This window comes from Stegostoma tigrinum, chromosome 24, assembly GCF_030684315.1.
Source record: "Stegostoma tigrinum isolate sSteTig4 chromosome 24, sSteTig4.hap1, whole genome shotgun sequence".
Classification (NCBI taxonomy): domain Eukaryota; kingdom Metazoa; phylum Chordata; class Chondrichthyes; order Orectolobiformes; family Stegostomatidae; genus Stegostoma; species Stegostoma tigrinum.
Window position 1 is genome coordinate 24,334,136 of NC_081377.1, and position 23,078 is coordinate 24,357,213.

Here is a 23,078-nt window from a genome sequence, read left to right on the forward strand (position 1 = left end):
TAGGCCCTGACTATACCTCAGCCAGAGCGGAGATCAAAGCCTATGTTTTTGGCATTAATCTCATCCACTTACTAGCTGTCTCACCAACTGATTAACCAACATCCCCCTATTAATTCATTACTGATATATGACACTTTTTAATAATAATCACCACTCTAAGAGGCTAAAAGGCAAAACCACAGCCTCTGTGCGCAGTGTAATAACTTTATTAAGAACTAAACATTTCCACATCATTTTCTGGCATTCTGTTTCTAGACTTCCATTCTGAAGCAGGAACAGGTTTTACAACAGGATGAAGCACCTCAGGCTGAGCTTTAAGAGCCTTTAACATATGGGGTTTGATGAGCTCATACTGCGTATCAAATATAAACTTTCCAGTGTTTTGGATCCAGGAGTTACCACTTATCTTAGGAATGAAGTCGCTTAAAGGGGAACCCTCTGAGAAAAGCAAACTATTGCAGACGCTGAAAATCTGAAGTAAATACAAAAATAGCTGCAGATACTTAGTAAGTTGAAATAGCATTTGCAGTGAAAAAGAGTCAGTGAGCTGAATCTTACTTCGTTTGGTTAAGTGTGACTTCTGTCAATTGTTTTGGAAGGTTTCTCACTCGCCATATTTATGGCTGTCTCTCAACATCTCACCTCATTAACAACCTACACTGACCCTCTTTGTTCTTCAAATTCAGTTGTAGCACTACCTCATCCTACCCTGTCTCTGAAACAACCCGTCACTCACTGGATTTCTGCCAAAAACTGGCATTCCTTACACCTATGCAATCTTTAAAAGCCTTTGTGTATCTGGGAAAATGTTGTTGCCACCTGTGTCAGTGCAGTCTCAGACATTTGGAAGAATGCCTAATAGCATAGTATAATGTGGAGTTTGCACATTATCCCCATGTCCACGTGAGTTTCTGCAGGGTGCTCTGTTTTCCCCCCAAAATCCAAAGATGTGCAAGTGAGATGTTTTGGCAATGCTAAAGTGCCCATAGCATCCAGGGATGTGTAGGTTTGGTGCATTAGCCACGGGAAATGCACATGTTCAGGGATCGGGTAAGGGAATGGGTCTGGGTGAGATGCTCTTCGGAGACTTGATGTGGGCTTGCTGGGCCGAATGGCCTGTTTCTGCAGTGTAGGGATCCTTTGATCTTCTCCACTCTGCCAGCGACCTTCCCTCTGATATCTCACATTCACCTTTCAACAAGGTTTATCACTATGCTCTATCACTCTCACTATTGCCTGCCACATCTACCCAGCCCTAACCCCCAATACCGCCACCTCTGCATGCCCTCTTGCGCTGCTACCCACTCACTTGGGACACTTCCACACTTGCACCAAAAGTAATAGCTGTATCACCCACTTTCATCTCCATTTACTACCTCCCCCTCTCTCACTCCAGGAAAAAAGTAACCACTAATAGGGAAAAAGGTGTCAAGACAGGTGGTGAGCTGTCTGACATTTGGCTCTGTTTCCCCTTACAAGGACAGCACTCTGACAATGGCTGCCTTGAGTGACTGACTGACTATGCCCAAGCCCCTGGACTGCAATTGGAGAGTGTCTTGACTTAGTTTGCCAGGACTCCTGAGCGAAGGCTATCCCCCTAGATTTGGATAAGGCCTGCTGAAAACTATGACAGTTTCCTGACTTTGTGGCTGTGCTCGACAGTAAGGTAAGGCAGAAGAAAGCCCGGTATCTCTGGCTAAGGGTACAAAGCATGAAAACAAAAAGCATTGCAAGTCAAGGAAGATGTGAATATCCAGATAGGCTCATATTGAATGAGTACTATGTGAGAAAGTGAAGAGCCTTTTGTTGCAGCCTGGTCCAGTCCATGAGCTGGGTGCATGTTCCTAAGAGTGACCTTGCAGCAACATTATAATGGTGGTTGATACCTCACCCTGAAGTGTAGCACTGAAGTGCAGACGTGTACTATCAGTGGACTGGAGATGTGCCATGAGGGTTCTTAGAAGCTGGCACATGTCCGATGCCAATGTCTGTGGACATGGGGTCCATATGAATGACGCTCATGTAATGTGCCCTTGGATGTTGGTGCCCAGTGTCCAAGACAGAGGTCCTCCAGACCAAGTGGAGAGGGGAAGTCTACAGGACACCATCCTGGCTCCCAAATTGAGGATTCCCAACATCTAGCTTGTTTGCCACAATTGGTAAGATGGGAAGCTGAATATTAATGAGGAAAGTGTTCCATTAATAAGACACGTGACAAGCAATAATCCCCCTTAATTGGCAACTCACAACTGTCTGGCAAGAAACTCACTTCCTGCACGACAAATGCATAAAAGATGCACTAAGTTCCTTCCAATATCAAGAAAGGACTCGCCAGGCTTCTTGTCCAATTCTGCTACAAACCTCGCCATAGCTCATATTGCCCCTTAAAGATTAATCCACAGCACAACATCATGGGCCAAAGGGCCTGTACTGTGCTGTACTTTTCTATTTCCCAAATTCTCTCTCAGATGGTAGGACACCTTTCTTTGTGCATTGGAATATCTTTAATTAAGATCCTACTGCAACAGTAGGTAATCTTTGAGCAAACAAATGAACAAATGAAAAAGTGCAGCACAGGAACAGGCCATTTGGCCCTTCAAACCAAGGTTTGATCATTATACCCTAATTAATCTCAAAACAAACTGTCATTTTTTGATCCGTATCCCTTTATTCCCTCCCTATTCATGTACCCATCTAAGTGCCTCTTAAATGTCTTCAATGTGCCCGCTTCCACCACCTCTTCTGGCAGTGTGTCCCAGGCTGCTACCACTCTCTGTGTGAAAAACTTGCCTTGCACATCTCCCTTAAACTTTCCTCCTCTGACCTTGAGCCAATGCCCACTTGTAACTGAAACTTCAACCCTGGGAAAAAGCCTCTGATTATCCACCCTATCTCTGCCTCTTGTAATTTTGCAGACCTCTATCAGATCTCCTCTTGGCTGCCGTCTTTCTAGTGCTTTTAACCTTTCCTCATGGACAATGTCCTGGAGATCAGGCAACATCCTGGTGAACCTTATCTGTACTGTCTCCAAAGCTTCTGAAAGTGTGGTGATCAAAACTACACACAATACACAAAATCATCAAATGAGGCCAAACAAGGGTTTTATATAATTGCAACATGCTTTGCCAACTCGTGTACTCCACGCCCTGGGCAATGAAGGCAAGCATGCCATATGCCTTCTTAATCACCCTGGCCACCGACGTTGCCACTTTCTCTGCTGTATAGCTTAGTATGGCTTTCGGAGGCACAGCCTTCTCAACATCTGTACTCCTCTTTTTCCCTCATGAGCTGGTATCCAGAGGAAGGACTGAAGCCTCTATGCCCACAGTCTAGTCAGCTGCAGGTGCTAACTCAAGGGAAATACAGCTGCTTCATGGGATATCAGATTTTGTGTTGGTTTTATTCTCTTAGCTATTAGTTCTTGTTGTTAATGTTGATTGATAGGTCCCATGTCACCAGAGATTTTTTTTAAGATTATAAGAAGTAGGAGCAGGAGTAGTCCATTTGGCTCATTGAATTTGTCATGCTGTGTTATAAGATTATGGCATTAACCCCACATACTTCTCTGTCCTCTATAACCTTTTGACACAATTTTTAATCAAATATCTGTCAAATTCAACCTTCAATCCATTCAGTGAACTAACCTCCATCATTCTCTGTAAGTGACCGAATTAATGATAATTAACATAATTCCATTGCTGATTTCTGAAGAACTGTCTAGGCCTGAAACATCAGCCCCCCTGCTCCTCTGATGCTGCTTCACCTGCTGTGTTCATCCAGCTCTACACCTCGTTATCCCATAATTCCATTGCATATCGCCTTCTTCTTCAGGTCATCATTCTGAAGTCCACTTTATGGTTACCAAGTTTTGACCTTTGGTGCCCACCGACGAACATCAGCCTCGCCATTAATCTGTCTCAATTGAGTCCCCATCTGGGCAAGTTAAATAAAGTCAAATTAAACATCCTCACTAGTCAAACACTACAGCAGTTTACCCCACTTGGCCTCTCTGTTAATAGCTTTCACTGCAGTAAAATCCTGCAAGAGACTCCTACCACAGCAATAACTCTCTCCTAATCCTAATAGTACACCACCACTGCACTGTGTCCCTCGCCGCGATATTAAATCTCCCAACAATTCCTCAATGACATCTCACTGTGGCTTGGATTTTCATCATCAAAATAGGAATTAGGAAACTTCACACCTTGGCAGAAAGTGCCCACAAGATGGAATTTTGATTGTGTGGCTTCTGGGTGTGAGGTGAGGTGATGAAATGAAATGCCTGTAGTTCTTTGTTCCACTTATAATAAAAACAGAATTGGCCTTCAGCTCTTGCCATCCGCCCATGCCAAATCATGCTTACCAGCCTACTCTAATAGCTCCTTATCCCAGGCAATGCCCTTGAATTACCCACTATGGCATTCCACTCCTGTCATTCTTAAAGATCTCCTGATTTAGTGAAAATCCAGACTATTGCAAAATGTCTCCCACCACACCAAGGAATGCAAATTCAGCAAAGAATAAGAATGGAAACAGGAGTACATGGCATGGGAACAATGCTATTAAAAACAGAATACTTAATGGATTGACCTAGGATTGTTGCAAGCAGGCCTACTGTGAATTGGTGACTTTAATGGCAAACTATGTAGTATTGTATTTAATCCTATTCCCTCCTCAATCAACAAGGTGTTTTAAAATTATACTCACATTTTTTATCACAAACAGGAGATTTGCAAACTGTTCCTACACGCAATGCAGAATGTTGTTACCAATTGGAGTTACCTTATTGCAGCTAAGATGAACTAATGTAGACTGGGATTTGTACTGCTATGTGACTCAACTACTGGTTTAATAAACTTACTGATCCATCAGGGAGACCTGAGGTTTCTGGAACGCTATTGCTGAGTAACCACCTGATCCTCTGCAGTCTATTGAATGTTGGAGTTGTACTCATCTCATTCCATGATAGGACATTCTAATAGGTCATTCAATGGCTTGTCTCTTTTTTGATTAATGTTTTTCCTGAAGATAGCTATCAATTTCAGCTCTTGTAAACATAGAATGATTCTCCCAAATGTAAGGGATTCTGATTCCTAAACCTAGTTTTTCTTAAAGAATATATCCTGTTACAGGCATATAGGATGCAATGCTGTTGAATGTGCATTTTGATGAGAGTAGCAAGGTATTAGATATGGTTATTTTGGTGATACAATTGACTGATTCAGCTTTAAGCAACAGTCACAGATGTTGCTTCAATGGGGATCTCTGCCCAGTGTTTCTTTTTGTGAATTTCCAATTGCCACAAACCATTCCTACTTGGGATGCTATGCAGATGATAGGCCAAGAATGCTCTAAAATCTCTGAGGGTGCCGCGTCTCTGCGGGAATCCCAAAGTGGCTTGGCCGAGACTAATCCTCAACATACTGATGATTGTGAATTTGAAGCCATTACATGTTAGGCTTTTGTCAACATGCTCCCCTGCTCAAAGCAACTGAATGCAAAAATAACCCACCCAAAATACTAAATGGACACTTTAGCAAGGGAAAGTAATCATACAGGTCTAGAATGCCGGATCCTTTGAATAACTAGATTCAGCGATAAAGAAACAGGCTACATCAGGCATTTCTTATATAAAGAACTCTTTATTTTATTTCATTTTCTCCCTTTGTCAAAATAGAAACTTGATGATGATCTAAGTTCCTTTGCCTGTTTGCAATATTACAGTATAGCAATTTTAGTGGTTAAGGCTTGGTTCAGCTTCAATGTTAAGCATTTGTTAATCCCTAATGTAAACCGATTTTAAAAACTAAGCTCTTGCGCAGACAACTAAAATTTGCATCCAGACTGTCGGCCCATTGTTTGCTCGGGATTAGTAAATAGGAGTCAAATTTGAACTCTCAAACTGGTTTCATCCTGTACTGATTCTGGTCCGTTGAAGCCAAATCACTAAACTGGAGTTGAACAAATCGCTCCGGTTCAAGATATCTTAAACGTGATTTGAATTTGTTGAAGAGTCATCTGACTTTTAAAATTTAAACCTGAAATGAGATTATTAAAATCTGTTTGTGGGTGTGTCTTTATTCTTTTAAGCAGATTTGAGTGGGTTTCACTATATGGCCTGTTATATTTCTTCTCCTTTGTAAGCACTTCAGTTCTGAACAAATGCAGCTACTGTTTGATGATTATTTTTCATTATTCATGTAAAAATATGTACTTTTGCAAATGGGGTAACATGACTACATTAAAGTGCTTTGCAACGTATGTTACCATATCTGTATATAGACCAATGTCCCTAATGTGATCAGTGATGCAGCACCACTTCTGTAGGTTCCTATTATATATCCAGCGCAGACTGAATAATGCCATCAAGAAAAATTTACTGACTCTGTATGCTGGAAATGAGTTACAAGGACTTAGGGAATTTAGAAAATGATATGTTGGTAATAGGAATTTTGCTTATCTGTCAGCATATGTTGGCAAATCACCGGTATGTTGAATGTGATTTTGTGCCTATGGATGGAAAATCACAGGTAGTGTATCTCTCAATTCTCAGAAGCATGCATACAGCCAACCCATGTAACTTGTTTCTGGTGAAAAGCTCTGGAAACCTGACAGGTTTCAGCATAATAAAATGTGAGGCTGGATGAACACAGCAGGCCAAGCAGCATCTCAGGAGCACAAAAGCTGACGTTTCGGGCCTAGACCCTTCATCAGAGAGGGGGATGGGGGGAGGGAACTGGAATAAATAGGGAGAGAGGGGGAGGCGGACCGAAGATGGAGAGTAAAGAAGATAGGTGGAGAGGGTGTAGGTGGGGAGGTAGGGAGGGGATAGGTCAGTCCAGGGAAGACGGACAGGTCAAGGAGGTGGGATGAGGTTAGTAGGTAGCTGGGGGTGCGGCTTGGGGTGGGAGGAAGGGATGGGTGAGAGGAAGAACCGGTTAGGGAGGCAGAGACAGGTTGGACTGGTTTTGGGATGCAGTGGGTGGGGGGGAAGAGCTGGGCTGGTTGTGTGGTGCAGTGGGGGGAGGGGATGAACTGGGCTGGTTGAGGGATGCAGTGGGGGAAGGGGAGATTTTGAAACTGGTGAAGTCCACATTGATACCATATGGCTGCAGGGTTCCCAGGCGGAATATGAGTTGCTGTTCCTAGGTTTCAGCATCCTTGACTCTTGGACCTGAAGGGGGTTTAAGTTTTGGAAATTTCAAATGCCCTGTATTTGGTTGTTTTTAAAAAAAAATGTGCTTGAAATGAAGTTAAACAGTCAATCAAGTGAGATCTTCCTCTCCTGAACTCTGTTAACTGTTGTTTACTTACACAGTTACACAATTTGACAGTTGGCCCACTAAATTAAACCTCCAAACCCATACACTTCCTTGTATTTCTCATTTAAGGAATGTTTAATGTGCAGCAATGTTCCTGGAATTTGTTTTTTGACAAAAGAAAATTGCAATTCGTTTTTTTTGTTTATCCCTTCCAACCACAGTCCAGAATAATCCAATTACCCAGCAACCTCTCAAAGTAGGTACACATTGTCTTTGTATAAAATACAGTTTCTAATTTTAACACCCAATTATCTTGGTGGTTCAACTCTACATTATTGTTAAGTAAAGTTTTGTTAGTGGTTATTAAAGTTAAATGGAGTCGGTTTTTATTTACTGGACAGTGGCACTGACCACACTGAGCTCATTTTATTTTCTGGGAATCAGGGAAAAGAAATCTAGCTGGAAACATTTGGGTTAATTTCATATGGTCATGTTACTATTCTCTTTTAAAGAAGCATTTTTTGTAGTCGCTGGGATTGAGGTCACTGCACATCACTGAGTACAGTACTTTTTAAGAGCACTGTAACTGATTAATGCTTCAAAACACAAACAAGCTGCTGCTCCATGGTCGACATGTGGTACTCAAGCTGACTGTGTTCTATATCCTTGAACAGGAAACATGCTGAAAACATAGGGCTACGTGGCAGTCATTCCATGCAGTCTAAATAAGTCAAGCCTTGTCTTTTAATGTCATCATATAGATTAGCAAATAACTGAACTGCCTCTTCTTAAAGTCATCTTTTGCTAATGCTGATTCTGCTCCATGGACCTGGCATACTGAATTCAATCATTACGATGATGAGCAGTACTGTAAACAGTTTAAAACAGTTTTCTCTGCTAAACCTACAACGATTTCACTTATTTATTACATGTTGCAATTTAGTTTTACAATCCTTACCTTGCTGACTAAACATAAGCTACACAAAGTTCCACCATGAATGTTATCCTCTGTACATTAAAAACTGTGTTCGAGGTGTATTCTGTATAGTTAATGTAACCAGAGACAAGACTGATTTTTGGGTTTGGTTAAGACTTAAGTACTGAAAGGAAATTAATAGCTGAGTTTTGTATATTTTTCGGATTGTTTGTATTGGTTATATCCGTGTCTTGAAGAATATACCATATGGGTTTCTATATTGGGCATGTTGTTCTTTTCCTGTTTCTTTTGCACATATTCAGGGTTTTTTTTCTTTAACTGAGCCAAATAGCATGTGCCTTTACACTTGGTGGGTGGATTATGTTGGCTGGGATGAAGTCACTGTCAACATTTAAAGAAAATTCTTCATTCAAGTTTGCCCATAGCTTAGAGTTGCAGGGGAAGGAAATCTGGTATTTATGATGATACTGTGGGGCTTTACATGCAATTTCCTTGGTAGTTTAAGGAGGGTCTTCTCTTTTACAGCTGCCTGCTTTATTTGAACTTCAGATTGTGACCATTCTGAATTTTGGGTGGTCCTTAGTACAAATGGGTCCAGATGCTCAGTTATACTGTTCTCTCAAAATTCAATCTTTTCGTTTCTTCCACAGTTGGTTAGACCACACTTGAAGTACTATGAATATTACTGGCCTCTGTATCAATAAGCAGGGATAGGTGTATCAGAGAAGTCACAAAAAGGCTCACAAGGATGGCTCCATAATGAAATGCCCATTAGGAAAGTCAGAAAAGGTGGAGGGTATATAAATGTGTGTGGGGGGTGGGGACTTCTTTTCTCTCCAAAAGTAAAATCTGAATGGTGACTTGATAGAGGTTGGAGCATTAAGGAAGCATTTGATAAAGTAGGCATACAGAACATTTTTCCACATGTGTAGGTGTCCAAAATGAAAGGACAGAAATATTTGATAGTTACAAATAATGCAATAGGGAATTCAAGAGAAATTTCTTCGCCCAAAGAATGTTCAGAATGTGGAAGGCGTTACATAGGGAATAGTTGTGGCAAATAGCAATGATGTTTTTAAGGGAAAGCTGGATAAATATGAAGGAGAAGGGAATGGATGGATATGTTGACACACTATGATGAAAAAGACATTGGGCTCATCTGAACCATAAATCTAGCATAGACCATTTGGGCCAAATGACTTGTTTCTGTGCTGTAAAGCTGCTGAAACACAAAAGTAGTGAGGAACTTGCTTGTAGCAACTAGTAACATTTAGAACTATTGACAGATCTTATGAGCAGATGTGCTTCTATTATAGAAACCAATGCCAGAAGAGAAGATCCAAATTAGAATAATTTCACTGTCATCTTTACTTTGTTTTATTTATCAGTGTTTTGAAGAATAAACTCATTAGAACAAAAAAAAATTGATCCACAAAATAACAAACCTCAGGACAGTTTGCTGTTTTCAGCAACACAGCACTTAAGGCCAGAGATAAGCATCCTAAAGTCTGTGTACCCAGTTCAGTTGAGGTGATTTGTGAATTTATCACATGATAGTAGGAAGATTTCACATACAGCATTGAAGAAGTTGGGAAACAAGTAGGTAAAAGCAACTGCCCATTACCAAGCTGTGAAATAAACCTTTTATCAGCTGAAACCAAAATGGCGTTCATAATACTTGCATTGGAAAGTAAATTATCCAAATTCAGCAAACTATACAGCACGGAACAAGACCATCTGGCCCATCAAATATCTGCCAGAAATTTGACTCATCTGGCTAACCAAGCAAAGCAACACTGAAGAAACTTAGGGAGGCAAGTATATAATGTTCTAATGGTGCAAGAGTGTCAATTCAAACACTTACACTGAAATTATTACATCAGAAAAAAAAGGCCATTTTTATTGAAGCACAAGCCTTAACTCCAGTGATTAATCAGGAGAACAAAATGAAAAAACTTCTTGACCAAATATAATCTATGTTTACAGGAGTTCTAAGTACAGTAATTCCATTTCAACCATAGTTTTAAGTTATTTTACAATATCAAACCATCAAAAGCGGTTTCAAAGGCAGAGTTCTTTTCATTTTATTGTTAGAAGAAAGCAATTATTTGATACAGCCAAAGCACATAACAGTGACAGAGTTGGCTTGTATACTTTCAAACAAAACAGGCAGCAGTTTAGTTGCATATGGTAATATATCGCAAGCATTTCATTGATTTGTTATGCTTATAGAATGTACATTTACACATGGAAACTGTCTATCTTACAGAACTGAATTCTCAATTTCTTTTAGCCTGATATCTTCAAACACAGAAACTTAGACCAAAAATAAAGTTTTTTTTATATAAAAAGAATCACATAATTATACATGATTACCTCTCCTCCCCTAGAAGCTGCCTTAGTAGGCATAAATATGGAAATCAGGCCTAAAATGTGAGCCAAACTCAAAATGGATAGTTTGGACGAGATCTCTACTTTTGACTCAAGATAGTAACAAGTTCTAGGCAGGGATATCAAAAAATTAGAATCTCAGATTGGAATCTAAAGATGTATTAGTGCACATGCCACTTTGTTGGCTTGGTTTCAGTGCTAGGGTCTATGAGATGTCCATCTTGCTCTGGTGGAACTGGATGATGAAGAAAGCTTTGATTTCTCAGTTCCTCCCATACACACTGCAATGTTCACCAAATGTCCCAGATACCAATGACCAGTGACAATATCTGAACATCTGACCTGTAGCTTCTAATCTAAATGTTTCTGCAGATCTGTGGTTGATCATATTATAATTCCAGTCACAATAGGGTAGGAGTTGGAGTTGGATGCAAGAAACTGTGGCCAGGCAGCTATTAGCAATTATCAAAACTGATCACCGAACATGGATAGCAAAAAGGGAAGCTGCTTTAACATTCATTTGACTGTTTGTTAAATAGCCATGTCTTTGGCTACCAGGTTTTCCTTTAGGGCTCAGAGGGCTTTTTGTCAATATTAAACAAGGATTTTTTTTATCCCATGCCCCCCACTGTGGCTCACTGTATTCAGCTAACTAGAAAGCCCTTGTGAGGATCAAGTTTGCAACATTTGATACATCTGAACAAATTGATATGGTACTTTGTTTTCCAGATTGCTGCCTGCAGCCTAAACTCACAGCTTAGCGTAGAATTGTCACTTCTCTAGTAAGAAAAAAAATAATATTCCAATCTTTTAAAAAGCCCAGCTTGGCAGATAATTAATCTTTTGAAAAACAAATAAATTCAATTATTAAATAGGATGGAATTTGCACTGACACAAACTTAAAAGCGTGTAACCCGACACCCTTGTATAAGTGCTACTGCTTAATCCAAATAAGATACATCTGTACAGAAATATAAATGTCTGTATGTGGACAGCTTCCAGCTCCCACTCTTAATAAATAAATTACAAAGGAGACTTTATGCTTAAAAGAGATAAGATGGAAAAAGTTAAGCTGGCACTGTTTTCTTTTAGAGACAAGTTTTCAATGGACTTTCTGAAGCTACTGGGCTGTATTCAATAAGGTTATATGTTAATTTTCTTTATGGAAAATAAATATATTTATACCAAGGGTATGTAATACAAACCATTGGCTCAAAATGTATTGCTTTATGTCAACCATGTAACATCTATGGTTGAACATATTAACTTGTAATAACATCTTGGATGTCGGAATAGCTTTCATATGGTTTGAAATATATCCTTTGCAAGTGTAGTCCCAGTCTAGATCCATCCCATGGAATGAGAAACAATGGGATACTGTTTAATCTTCAGCCTTTAAAATTTCTCATACTTAAGTACGATCTTCCCTGCTCTATACACCGTACTAAATATCCCAGTTTAGGTTGTTTTCCATGAAGCAGCAATATCCCATAGCAATAAATAGTTTGAGAAACTTTGTAGTGGCATCTGTGTCTTGTCTGAATCCCTTTTGTAAACTGAACTTCCATGTTCAGGAAGCTACTGCAATTGTGAAAGTTTCATGTTTTGTACCAGACTATATTAAAATGTACTTGAGGAATTAAAAAACACACTACTGTCTCCTAGTAAGAAATTGAACTGAGAAATTTAAAGATTGGCAAATTATAATTGCCTTTAAACATTGTTTATAATGGCATTTACGTCAGACATTCATAAAGAAAATCTTGTTAATTGTTAATGTGCAAACTTCATAATGAATTGAGAAGAATCATGAATTTAGAATCAAGCAGTTACCTTTGAAGTTTTTGTTCATTTATTTAAAATTCCCCAACTGTGACTGGATGATTTCAAAACCAAGGTGTAACAAAACTTCCAATCATTCACATTAATTATCCAAATAATACCCGACAGAACAGACCAATTGGAATTATCGATGGTAAAAGTAAAACACAAGTAAAAGCACACACAAGCTAAAATATATTTGGAAGGTTGCTAGTGGCTACTTACAAGTAATTTCCAATTAAACATTAATGCATGCATCAGTTTTTTACAGGGAAATTTTAGATAGTCACTTCATATTAAGATATTCACTTCACAAACTCATCCTTAATGCTCTGTTTAGATACATGTACACCTCCACCCCAATGAAACTTAACTCATTGACAAAGAAACTGGAAGGCATTTTTCCGCTGCGGTGGTATGCTAAGTGTTGTGTTAAGTGCAATATTGTGGACTGAGAGTACACAAAGATGGTGGATGTCCTTTGATATATGAAATAATTGAAATACAGCAAGGAGAATAACAGCAGTACATTTGATGACAGCCTTCCAGAAACTCAGACTTCTTTAGGCACTAGGTTTGCTATTTATTGGTTGGTTCAATAAGGATTATTTAGGATAACCAAGGTTGTACTCAATCATTTTGTTAAAAATCATCTTAACCAGAAGTGTTACTCTTCCCTGAATGTATAGTGATGCTTTGCCTTACATTTTTATGTAAACAATTAAAACCTGATGAACTCACCACAAAATTACACCATTACTTGAAAAACAGGTACTTACGTTTTGTCAATTAATTTTTTGTTGAAAGGTGCAAAGTGTAAAGTATGGGTTATTAGCTGAAAGCTTCATTGTAACTGGTTTCGGAATATATACTATACATGCACATTATTCATGCAAGACTTGTATAGTACAGGAACATTCTCAAGAAATATGCCATCAAATTGTCACCTTGTTAGATCCATAGGAGCACTTATCACAAATCCACCAAATAGTTAAAGAACTCGGCAAGCTGATCAGTAGCACTGTGTGTCTCTGCGCATTTTAAGTTGCAGCTCACAAGAGTGACTAATTGATTCGATACTAATTCAAACTAATCCTGAATCCATTGGAGCATGTATCTAGTTTCTGTCGATTTAGTGGCAAATATAAAGCTATATTCTGCTCTTTGTACATGTGATGTGGACATAAAGACAGTTGCAGCTCATTTTTGGTGATGTACTCAAATATTAAAATAAACAGATTCTGACAGAATAGTATGCAGTACTTCACGTTAAAAGTATGAACAAAATCAGCATACGCAGCTTGCCCTAAGGAGTGCAGTATAAACCAAAATCCACAGTTATTTCATGAAAATAACCCTGCCCATTGGGGACAAAAATGTAAGTAGTTTTTTTTTAAATATCCAAAAATTACTGATCCAGATATTTCTTTGACAAATACTAAACAATATACCGATTTTCAGAAACATTTCTAAGTGCACACTTTCAATAGGGACCTAGGTTTTTGATTTGGTCCTCAATCATCACTCGGAGACCTAAAACTGAAGTCCCCATGTTTAGGTAACTTTAGAATATCAATGTCTAATGCTTTTAAAAATCAAGAGGCTTGTGCACCACTACCTCATCTGTAAAAAGTAATGTAGACAACAGCATCTTAACACAATTTTCCAAAGTTTACTCAACAGTTACTAGATAATGTCTGTGGCCCCTTTTTTTCTGTTTTTGGTCTCCATGAGAACTTCAACATGGCTTGTTTGTACCGCTGATAAAATACACAATGTTCTAATGATAAAAGCAGAGGCACGACTACAAGATTCTTCTAGTCTTTACACAGTAGTCTGTTAAAAGAGGCCTATTTTATTTTCAATAGCTGCAGAAATTCTGTGCAGATTAAGAGAGGGTACTGTCACTTCAATTCAGTTAAAAAGCTCAAGTGCCGAAACACTATGTATGGTCCCAGCATTAGCAGAAAACAATCCAGTATCCACATGGTCAATTACAATTACGTAACTGCAACTCACCAACAAATGATTGTTGTGAGAGGCTAAAATGTCAAATATATCCAACCTATGTCAACCTCTTTGTTATTTGTGAAATATGATGGTCATTATCTTTGGTTGGAAGTTAATTTGACTTGGTGGGTACTTGGTCACAATAAAGTAAACCATTATTTTCCACCATAAGCTCACCATTTGATTGTATATACAGTCAGTACCTTTAGCCAAAAATCATACTGTGTACATGGAGATATTAGGATATTTTCTTTCCACTATTCTCTCAACTACAGCTAGAATGATTTAATGTTCACAGAAAGATTCTTTAATCTTTAAACAATTCCTGCCGCTCACTCATCTTTGGCTTTCTAATAAGGCCTCCAGACCGACTCGTCCATTCGTCCTGTGGTGGTCATAGCGGTTGGAGAATTACTTTGGCTGCCATCAGCATCCACGACATCATTTTGATTGGCCAGGTTGGGATTCATGAGTGTGCTACCGCTCGATGCGCTGGTGCAAGAAGACAGCATTCTGGTCGGTGAGCGGTCTCCTCCTGCAACCATGGAAAATTGGTATGATCCAGCAGAGGCGCCATAGTAGAGATGATATGGTGAGACACTCGTTTGAAAGGGTCCACTTTGGTTCTGGGCTGACCCAGGATAAGGTGGTGGCAGGTAGGTATGATATCGGGCTGTGGCTGCCATGCCTGTCATGCTAATGCCCCCAATGCCCCCTGTGGACGGAGTGCTGGAGTAAGTGAAGGCAGCAGCAGACATAGCGCCAGGGTAGTTCATACGTGGATCTGAAAAACGAGATTCTGTAAGCGAGGATAGTCCAGGAAACTGACGCTCAAATTGGCGAGGGTCTGCAAACGGGCTGATGTCAGAAGTACCTGAGGAGAAAAGCAACTTAAGGTCAATGTATGTTGGCTTTTCAAGTCTAACATATTATGATATTGCCAAAGAAATCATACTTCATGCTGATTCATAATTAAACTGAAAAAGTTCAGGCCCTCTCAAATAGGCAAAAAGATCCCACAGCGATATTCAAAAAACAACACAAAGGGTTTTCCAGTATCCAGGCCATTTTTAAAATTTCCCAACCAATCTTTCTGGTGTCTAACCTCTTTGTTATTGTGATTCCTTGTTGTGCGTAACTTGACTGCTGTATTTTCCTCCTTTACGACAGTAACTGTATTTCCAAAGAAAACTTTTAAAGTGGAAATGGGGCTGTCTTAGGGATATTTTGGCTAATTTATGACGAAGTTATCAAAAGGTTTGCATTAAAAAGTAAGTCACAATAGCATAAATTAAAGAGAAAAAGATCAAATTAATGGAACTGTGGAGGTAGTCGGGCTCTTTATATTTTTTTAATCTGGGATTGTCTGTGTTCAATGTAGCACCATTTGGAAATAATTGTAAAATCCAGCTGCATCATTCTAAAGAAAGGATAAACATGCTCATATTATATTATAACCTGCTGCTGAATAAGAGCCTTGTGAATGCAGAACTCTGGATAAACATCAGAAATTGCTCCAATGTTGAGCAATGCTACTGGTCAATGAAGGACTGCTAAACCCAAACAGGAAAGTAGCCAGCCAAAGCGCTGAGTCACAAAGCCAAGCTAACAGACTGTGTACTTCTGGAAACCCCATGACTGCAGTGATTTTCCATGTAGAATAGCTTACACAACTACAACAGGGCTCTCATTTTACAAGACCTGGGTATACTATCAATCCAAAATGGTTCTAAATACACCACAACAACTAAGCAAAATATGTTGGTTTTTTAATGTGACTGTTTTAAAAATAGTGGTTATATCATTCAGTTTTTTTTTTCACTTCAATTTGCTTATTTCCAAGATTTTCCAAAGCACCAAACCTGTTCCCATGTACTTATATCATTTTCTGCCATAAATTGGATTTCTTCTTCGTTTCCAGATAGCAAAGTGACAATTGCAGAGTGAAATTTCCCAAGGTCCAGTGCAATCCTCTGCTGAGTGTACCACTGGGAGGATGAAGCACTGAACTATTTCAGGTATTAGCTACTTTAATATTCCAGTTGAAGGAGTTGGGAGGGAGCTCTTGGAGCACAGTGAGAATGCCCCTACCTGTGAGCCAGAGGTGTGTAATAACCTCTCTCAACAGATTGAAATGGGAATTATCTATTCCAATTACGGTTGTGAGATGCACACATTTCTTTGATAGCAGCTTTGAGAGGCAATTAGCATTGTGAATTTGAGGACAAAATACTGTCAGAATAAGATGATTTTTCTTGGGCTAGATGGAGCAGGAGTGCTTCTCCAGGCTCCTGAAGAATCATCTGGCCCACTGCCACCTCAGCCTCCACTATTGCACCAACTCTAAAACATCAAAAATTTGAAGTATTCAAATTTCGTCACCTCAATTCCATGGAACACCAAAAGTGGGATTGCAACACTTCATCCTCATCTAGTTCTCAGCTGATGTTTTCTCCAGATTGACATCAAAATATTAAATAATATTGTAGATATATAGATGGGAAATAACAAGTGATCACATTACTGAATTTGGCAGCTCTGTGTCCATCAATGCTATTGTGTTAGCAATTAAGCAGGCGTTCGCACCCATCAGGAAATTGATGGGTTTGGAACCCCACCCAATTTTATTCTCATTAAGGTCAATGGGCAAATAGTCAAATTGGTCTTTTGCTCAATCTTCCATGCTTGTCTCTTTAGCCTAAAATGTCCCGGACATGTTTTCCTCTGCATACCAAATATACTTGCATCAGAAATCTGGTACATGCACCAGATGAATAGAAGAAGAAATGCAATGTGCTTTACAGAAAACTATGGCTCAGGGATTTTGATGACAGTTGAATGTACTGCCTCAAATTATACCTTGATTTCTATTTCCATTATATCAAACAATCTCAGAGTAATTTAGCTCAAAATACACTACAGCATATCGAAGGCTCCACGTAAATTAAGTTTGATCACTCCCCCCAGGCAAGTAGTAAAATCTCTTGAGCATATTCCCTGTTCCCAAGGTCTAGGCAGGTAGCATTTGTTACAAGGAGTGAACTGAGGCTACACAGCTGCAGCCAATACCACTGTATGTTTATTTAGTATTACTAGGGCTATCACGCATGAAAGGCCAACAAGATTATAACTTGGTAAGTTGGCCATATCTGGTCCTTCAGCTACTTTTAAACAACGCCAGCCAATATAACTTGTCCAAGCCTGCTTACTGAAGTACTTTCAGCTGACAGCATTGCTCTTTCCTGGTGCAATTAAAACAGAGGGCAGGAATTTCAGAGGGGGTGGAGTGGGAAGGAGAAAGGGCAGAGATCAGCGGTTGGCCATTGGAATCAGAACAAACTCAGCCATGAGACAATGCAAGTGGGCTAAACTGGTGTATGGGGATTTCCCACCAGTGAGTGTCAACCAAAGCAGTTCACCAGTTCTGGCAGTGGCAGAACTCAATGATGATGAGTGCAGCCACATCTGCAATCAGTCACAGGCTGAATAGCCTCAAAATACCTGACCCAGAAAAATAGGATGTACTGGGTGGGTAAGATTTGTCCTTTTTAGTGTTGGAAGCAAGAGCGGCGTAAGGATGGGTTTTGAAGTCCGTAGGAAGGAAGGAAGGCAGAGGTGCTAACGTCTAGCAGGGTGTCCTAATGCACAAACGGCACCCGCTGAAGATCATAACCCCAGGCCCGATTCCTTTCTGCAGGTTTAAAAACTTGTATAAAGGAACAAGCTGCCCTCTGTCACCACTTGCCAACTGTATTACGGTCTGGCCAAAGTAATACTGGAGTCAATCAAGCTTTGAATAAGCTTAACTGATTAGTAATTAATTACTTATATTTGTGGCAGGCAGCCTGCCAGTTTCATGAGGCTGTGTGGTGAGGCTGTGGGCTAGGCACCCACTATCTGATATCCTACCCCCAACTGAAAACACCCCCAATGGGGGCACGTCACACTCAGTCTGTAGTGAGGATATACTGGCTGATACACTTAAATCAGACATGCACAACATTTCCATAATAATGTAATTTCTGCAGGGTGCCTTTTGTTAAAAAAGAAAAAAAGTGTGGCAACTCCTCCTTAGGTGTTTTAAAAGAAGAATACACTGGCTGTTTCTGCACTGAGTGCCATTCTTGGGTAAAGCTATAATTCCTGTGAAGTATACCAACACCTCGGACTGACTCTCCTGGCATGCACATAACATGCCACAGGGGCAGACTGTTAATCCACATACTTGAGATGGTTTACAACGGTATAATTAAATGATGATATCAAGTCTGAGTTTTAGGGTGGATTGTAGGTGTGAGACAGTAATTTCAAGAAAATTACTGCTCCCAGTAATCAAAGGCTAAACTGCAAGAAACGATGAATTACAGTAAACCCTTTCATCTTTGATTTGACACCCACGTGCAGTCAATGTGTTTTACAAAACCAACCAGGTTTATTTGTTTTTAAATAAATTTCTCTCTCCTTCCCCTTATGTTTTTGTTTACTTCATTCTGTGTGACAAGATCGTCCCTGGCTGTATATCCACATGAGCAAGAGGAGTTTCGGATGACTCAGTCACCAATTTCCCTGCCCCATGGGGATGCATGAAATTTGCTTTGCCATGGGCATGGAATTTATAACTTAAACAGGTCATTTGGCCAACACCCTAGAATTGTTGCTGTAGTCACTATGGTAAGGTATCCAGAAAAAAGATGTACTTCCAACAGCGGTATCCTCCATCAGCCTACAGGCCTCTGAGATAACCAACCTCTTTTGTGCTCCTGAGATGCTGCTTGGCCTGCTGTGTTCATCCAGCTTCACACTTTGTTATCTTGGATTCTCCAGCATCTGCAGTTCCCATTATCAACATCCTCTTGCTCACCTCTGATTTTACTCACTCTGCCATTGGTGGGCATGCCCTAGGCCCAAACTCTGAGCTTCCCTTCCAAAACCTCTCTTCCACTCAACACAGTTTCCTCCTATAAAATGCTCCCCCAAACCCACCTTCCAGAGTAAGCCTTTACTCTGCTGGCCTGGTATAGCTAATGTAATTCGGTGTTAAATTTTATTGGATAAAGCTTCCGTGAGGCACTGTGGAATGCTTACTATAGTAAAGGTACTAATTAAATGCAAATTGTTAATTGAGACATTGGCAATCAAGTAACAGATTCACCAACAGAATATGTTTGAAACTCTAATGCCTGTTGTAGATGTTCCCGTATGAATTGGCTCTACCTGAGCAAGCTTTATCTGCCAGTTTATGTTGATGTATTTTTTAATTACCGCAACATACAGGCTGTAAATAAATACTCAAATGCAGCCTTTCCTGTGCACTTTAAAATGCGTGTACTTCAGTAATGTTTTTCTTGAAAGTTGTGCCCTAGTTTTCAGCAACTTCCTTTCCTCCATCACTCATATGTCACTAGCTCACACTGGATCTCTGTCAAGCAACATTGTGATGTTAAAATTCTCATTTTTGTTTTCAAATGCTTTCATGGCCTCACCCTCTCCCTAACTCTGTTATCCCACAGCCCCACAATCCTTCAAGGTATGTGGGCTCCTCTAACTCTCGTCTCTTGTTCAGTTCCAATTATATTTGCTCCAATAACAAGGCCATGGTTTCAAGTTGCTTGGACTGCAAGCTCTAGAACTTCTTCCCTTTATTTCTCCATCTCCCTACCTCATTGTCTTCCCTTAAAACACCTCAACTTTGACGAAGCTTTTGGTCATTTGACCTAAAACTTCTTATGTGGCTCAGCATCAAAACATGTTTGTAATGCTCCTGTGAAACACCATGGGGCATTTCAATACACTATGTAAGTACTTTATACATATATTTGCCAAACCAGATTGATTTACCACATGTTCGTCTGAGTGAATCACTTTCCTGAGTTAAACAGGCCTGAGAACTTTTCATGCCATAACATTACCTCCATTTTTAGCAGCTAACCACATCTTTCCCTCATGTTTCATATCTTTTGGAAATCCTAACAATCTTGCAGGTTTCTGTATTCAACTCACCGCTCTAATTGACCTAACGAGCAGCGATGCCAAACTCTCAAATAATCATTCCAAAGGGTGCCATTCATTCAAGAGCTTTGGAAATTACTGTCACCAGACAAAAGACAAATCAAGTCTGTAAATAAATTTCATTATCAACATTTGCCAGTTCAGTAAGCTTTGCTGTAGCTTTGAGAAACTGGCTCACGAGTTTCTGAAATCAGATTGATTTAAATTTACCCTTTTTGATATCTTTAATCAAAAGGCAGTGCCTCAAATTGGACTGACTCTGTGTGATTACAGTTTGTAATTCTGCTGAAAGTATGCATCTTTTCAGTGAAGCCTAGATTTGGGGTGATGAGGGGCAGGGAGTGGGGGTGGAGAAGCATGGGGAGGTGAGTTAATGTGAGATGATAATATTTGCCTTTTTTGAGCTCAAGGAAAGGTAACATCATGCACTCAGTCAGATCTAACAAAGTCAACGTAAACACGAGTTACACAGAGCCCAAGATGCAAAGATCTATCCTAGACTGGCTAACATAATAGTAACCTAAACACAGTTGTTAGTAGTCCACATTACTGAAGTAATCCCTTGAATTTAGTCAGATAACTGACTCCACCATTTTGGTTCTTATTAGTTAAACATTTAAGTAGTATTCATTTTTAGTTGGAATCTTCTTACGTTACTTTGGTATAAGTAGAAGGTTAGCTTGACAGAACATGATTTAATTCATTTTGCTCATATAATAGTTGAGCAATGAGAATGGAAATGACTTTTGCAAACATTCACTCATTCATCTTCACATTGTTTACATCAAAGAGTCACTCATACATTAACTTTCATACACAATCATGAACTTTCATTGGCTCAATCTCACACATACATACATGCAAATTCACTCACACCTACATACATGCATGCGCATACAGTATTGCAGACATATCCTCTTCCGCAGAAAAGAAAATAGCAGTTCATACAATGACCCTACCCTGTGTTAATGCTGATCCTCAGGCAATACAAAAGCACATGTCCTTTTTGTCAGCAGATGAGAATGAAGCTGATTCCCCACCCAGAAATCACCTGGGCTAACCGGCAAACATCTCTTGTGGAACAAAGACCAGGTCTCCTAGATTATCACATTACAACGGATGTACTGAAAAACTCATTTAACTTAGGAGAAAAAAACAGACTGTCTAATCCTTTTACCAAAATCCCGGAAGTGAGCAAACAATATTTAGGATGGTTCCCAGTATACTGCTGCCCTCCTTTTGAGGATATATTCAAAACTGACTTTGCAGAGGTAAGAAGATAGCCATCAATTAGGGAAACATGACGATTCCAACCTCTGCTTGGGGTGAATTCCAGCTAAGGCTCCAGAGATTATGGCAGTGTTTCAACCTATATTGTTTCTGACAATGAGAAATAATAATATTTAGCCTGAGAAGGAGAATGAGCTTTATCTCTAATCGTTGCCAAACTAAGTGTGCAGTAAATAGTTAGGTAGAGTGTGAGGCTATGTGGATGACCAAAGCATTGTTGTGTAGGAATTAACAAGATCTACTTTGAATACATTTTAATTGTGTCAATTTCTGGTTGCAGAGTGCAGTCTTTGGTTTTTCAACAAATGCTGGTTGCGAAAGATGTATCCCTTTCTGTGATTTATTAGCCAAAATTTATTATTTTATTGGAATAAACATGTCTAACTAGTTGGTTCATGGACACATTCATCAATCATCAACTATGTGGTTAAAAAAAAGGAAAATCATTTCTGTCCACAATTCACATGGACTGCAGCGGTTCAAGAAGGCAGCTCATCGCCACCTTCTAAGGGCTACTGGGGTGGGCAATAAATGCTGGTCCAGCCAACAATGCCCATGTCCCATCTTTTCTAAATGTTCAATTATCACATCCTTGACGACAAATTCTAACATTCTCTCTTTCCTGACGTCAAGCTGACAGGTCTGCAATCCACCATTTCTCCCTTTCTCTCTTTTTAGTAAGTGAGGTTACATTTGCTACCTTCTAATTTTCAAGGGACCTTTCCAGAATCTATAGAATTATGAAAGATAAGCAGCACTGTATGGTTAAAATTCATAAGATGACAGTTCTCTGTTGGTACAATGTTTGGGAATTTCTTGTTGATTCAAAGATTCATTTTAACTTTGTGGGTGGTTTTAAGAAATGAAAGATCTGCGAAGGGGAGATTGTTCTGTTTGCTACTGCATGATAGCGGTTTACTGCACCAAGTCATCATGTCTCTGCCAACTCTTTACTGGTACAGTACAAAAGTAATCCCGTTGTTCTTTATCATTCCAAGTGTTTGTCTGCTTTTACAAATCCTCCAAGATCTGATCTCTTAATGATTAAAACAATACTGTCATAGAAAGGTTTCCTGTGAATTTTACAGTGTTGCTCCTTTAAAGTACAATTCAATGCTCTGTTATTCCAATAGAGGATGAACCTATTCAACAAAACCTTTCCTGCACAAGTAGGATGATAAGAACAGTGAAAGGGAAGGCCTGGTGGAAGAAACAAGAGAGACTCACACTAGAAAACTGACAATGGGTGAGAGTGCTGCCCATTAAGGTGAGGTGAGAGGGAGAGCAGTTTTGCTAGCATCTATCAAGTGGGAAAGTGAGGAGCTAGGTCAGTGAGGTACAGTACTTCCTTGTCAGGC

The 23,078-nt window shown here is 39.6% G+C and overlaps 1 protein-coding gene across 1 annotated transcript in view; it reads right to left on the reverse strand.

Annotated features, from left to right (window-relative positions):
* Positions 1-10,070: 10,070 nt before the first annotated feature.
* Positions 10,071-23,078, reverse strand: part of runx3 (RUNX family transcription factor 3) — a 168,499-nt gene continuing 155,491 nt past the window's right edge. Inside the window, exon 7 of the mRNA XM_048558315.2 lies at positions 10,071-15,295. Within this exon, the coding sequence (XP_048414272.1) occupies positions 14,772-15,295 (524 nt within the window). The 3' untranslated portion in view covers positions 10,071-14,771. The remainder of the gene's footprint in view (positions 15,296-23,078) is intronic.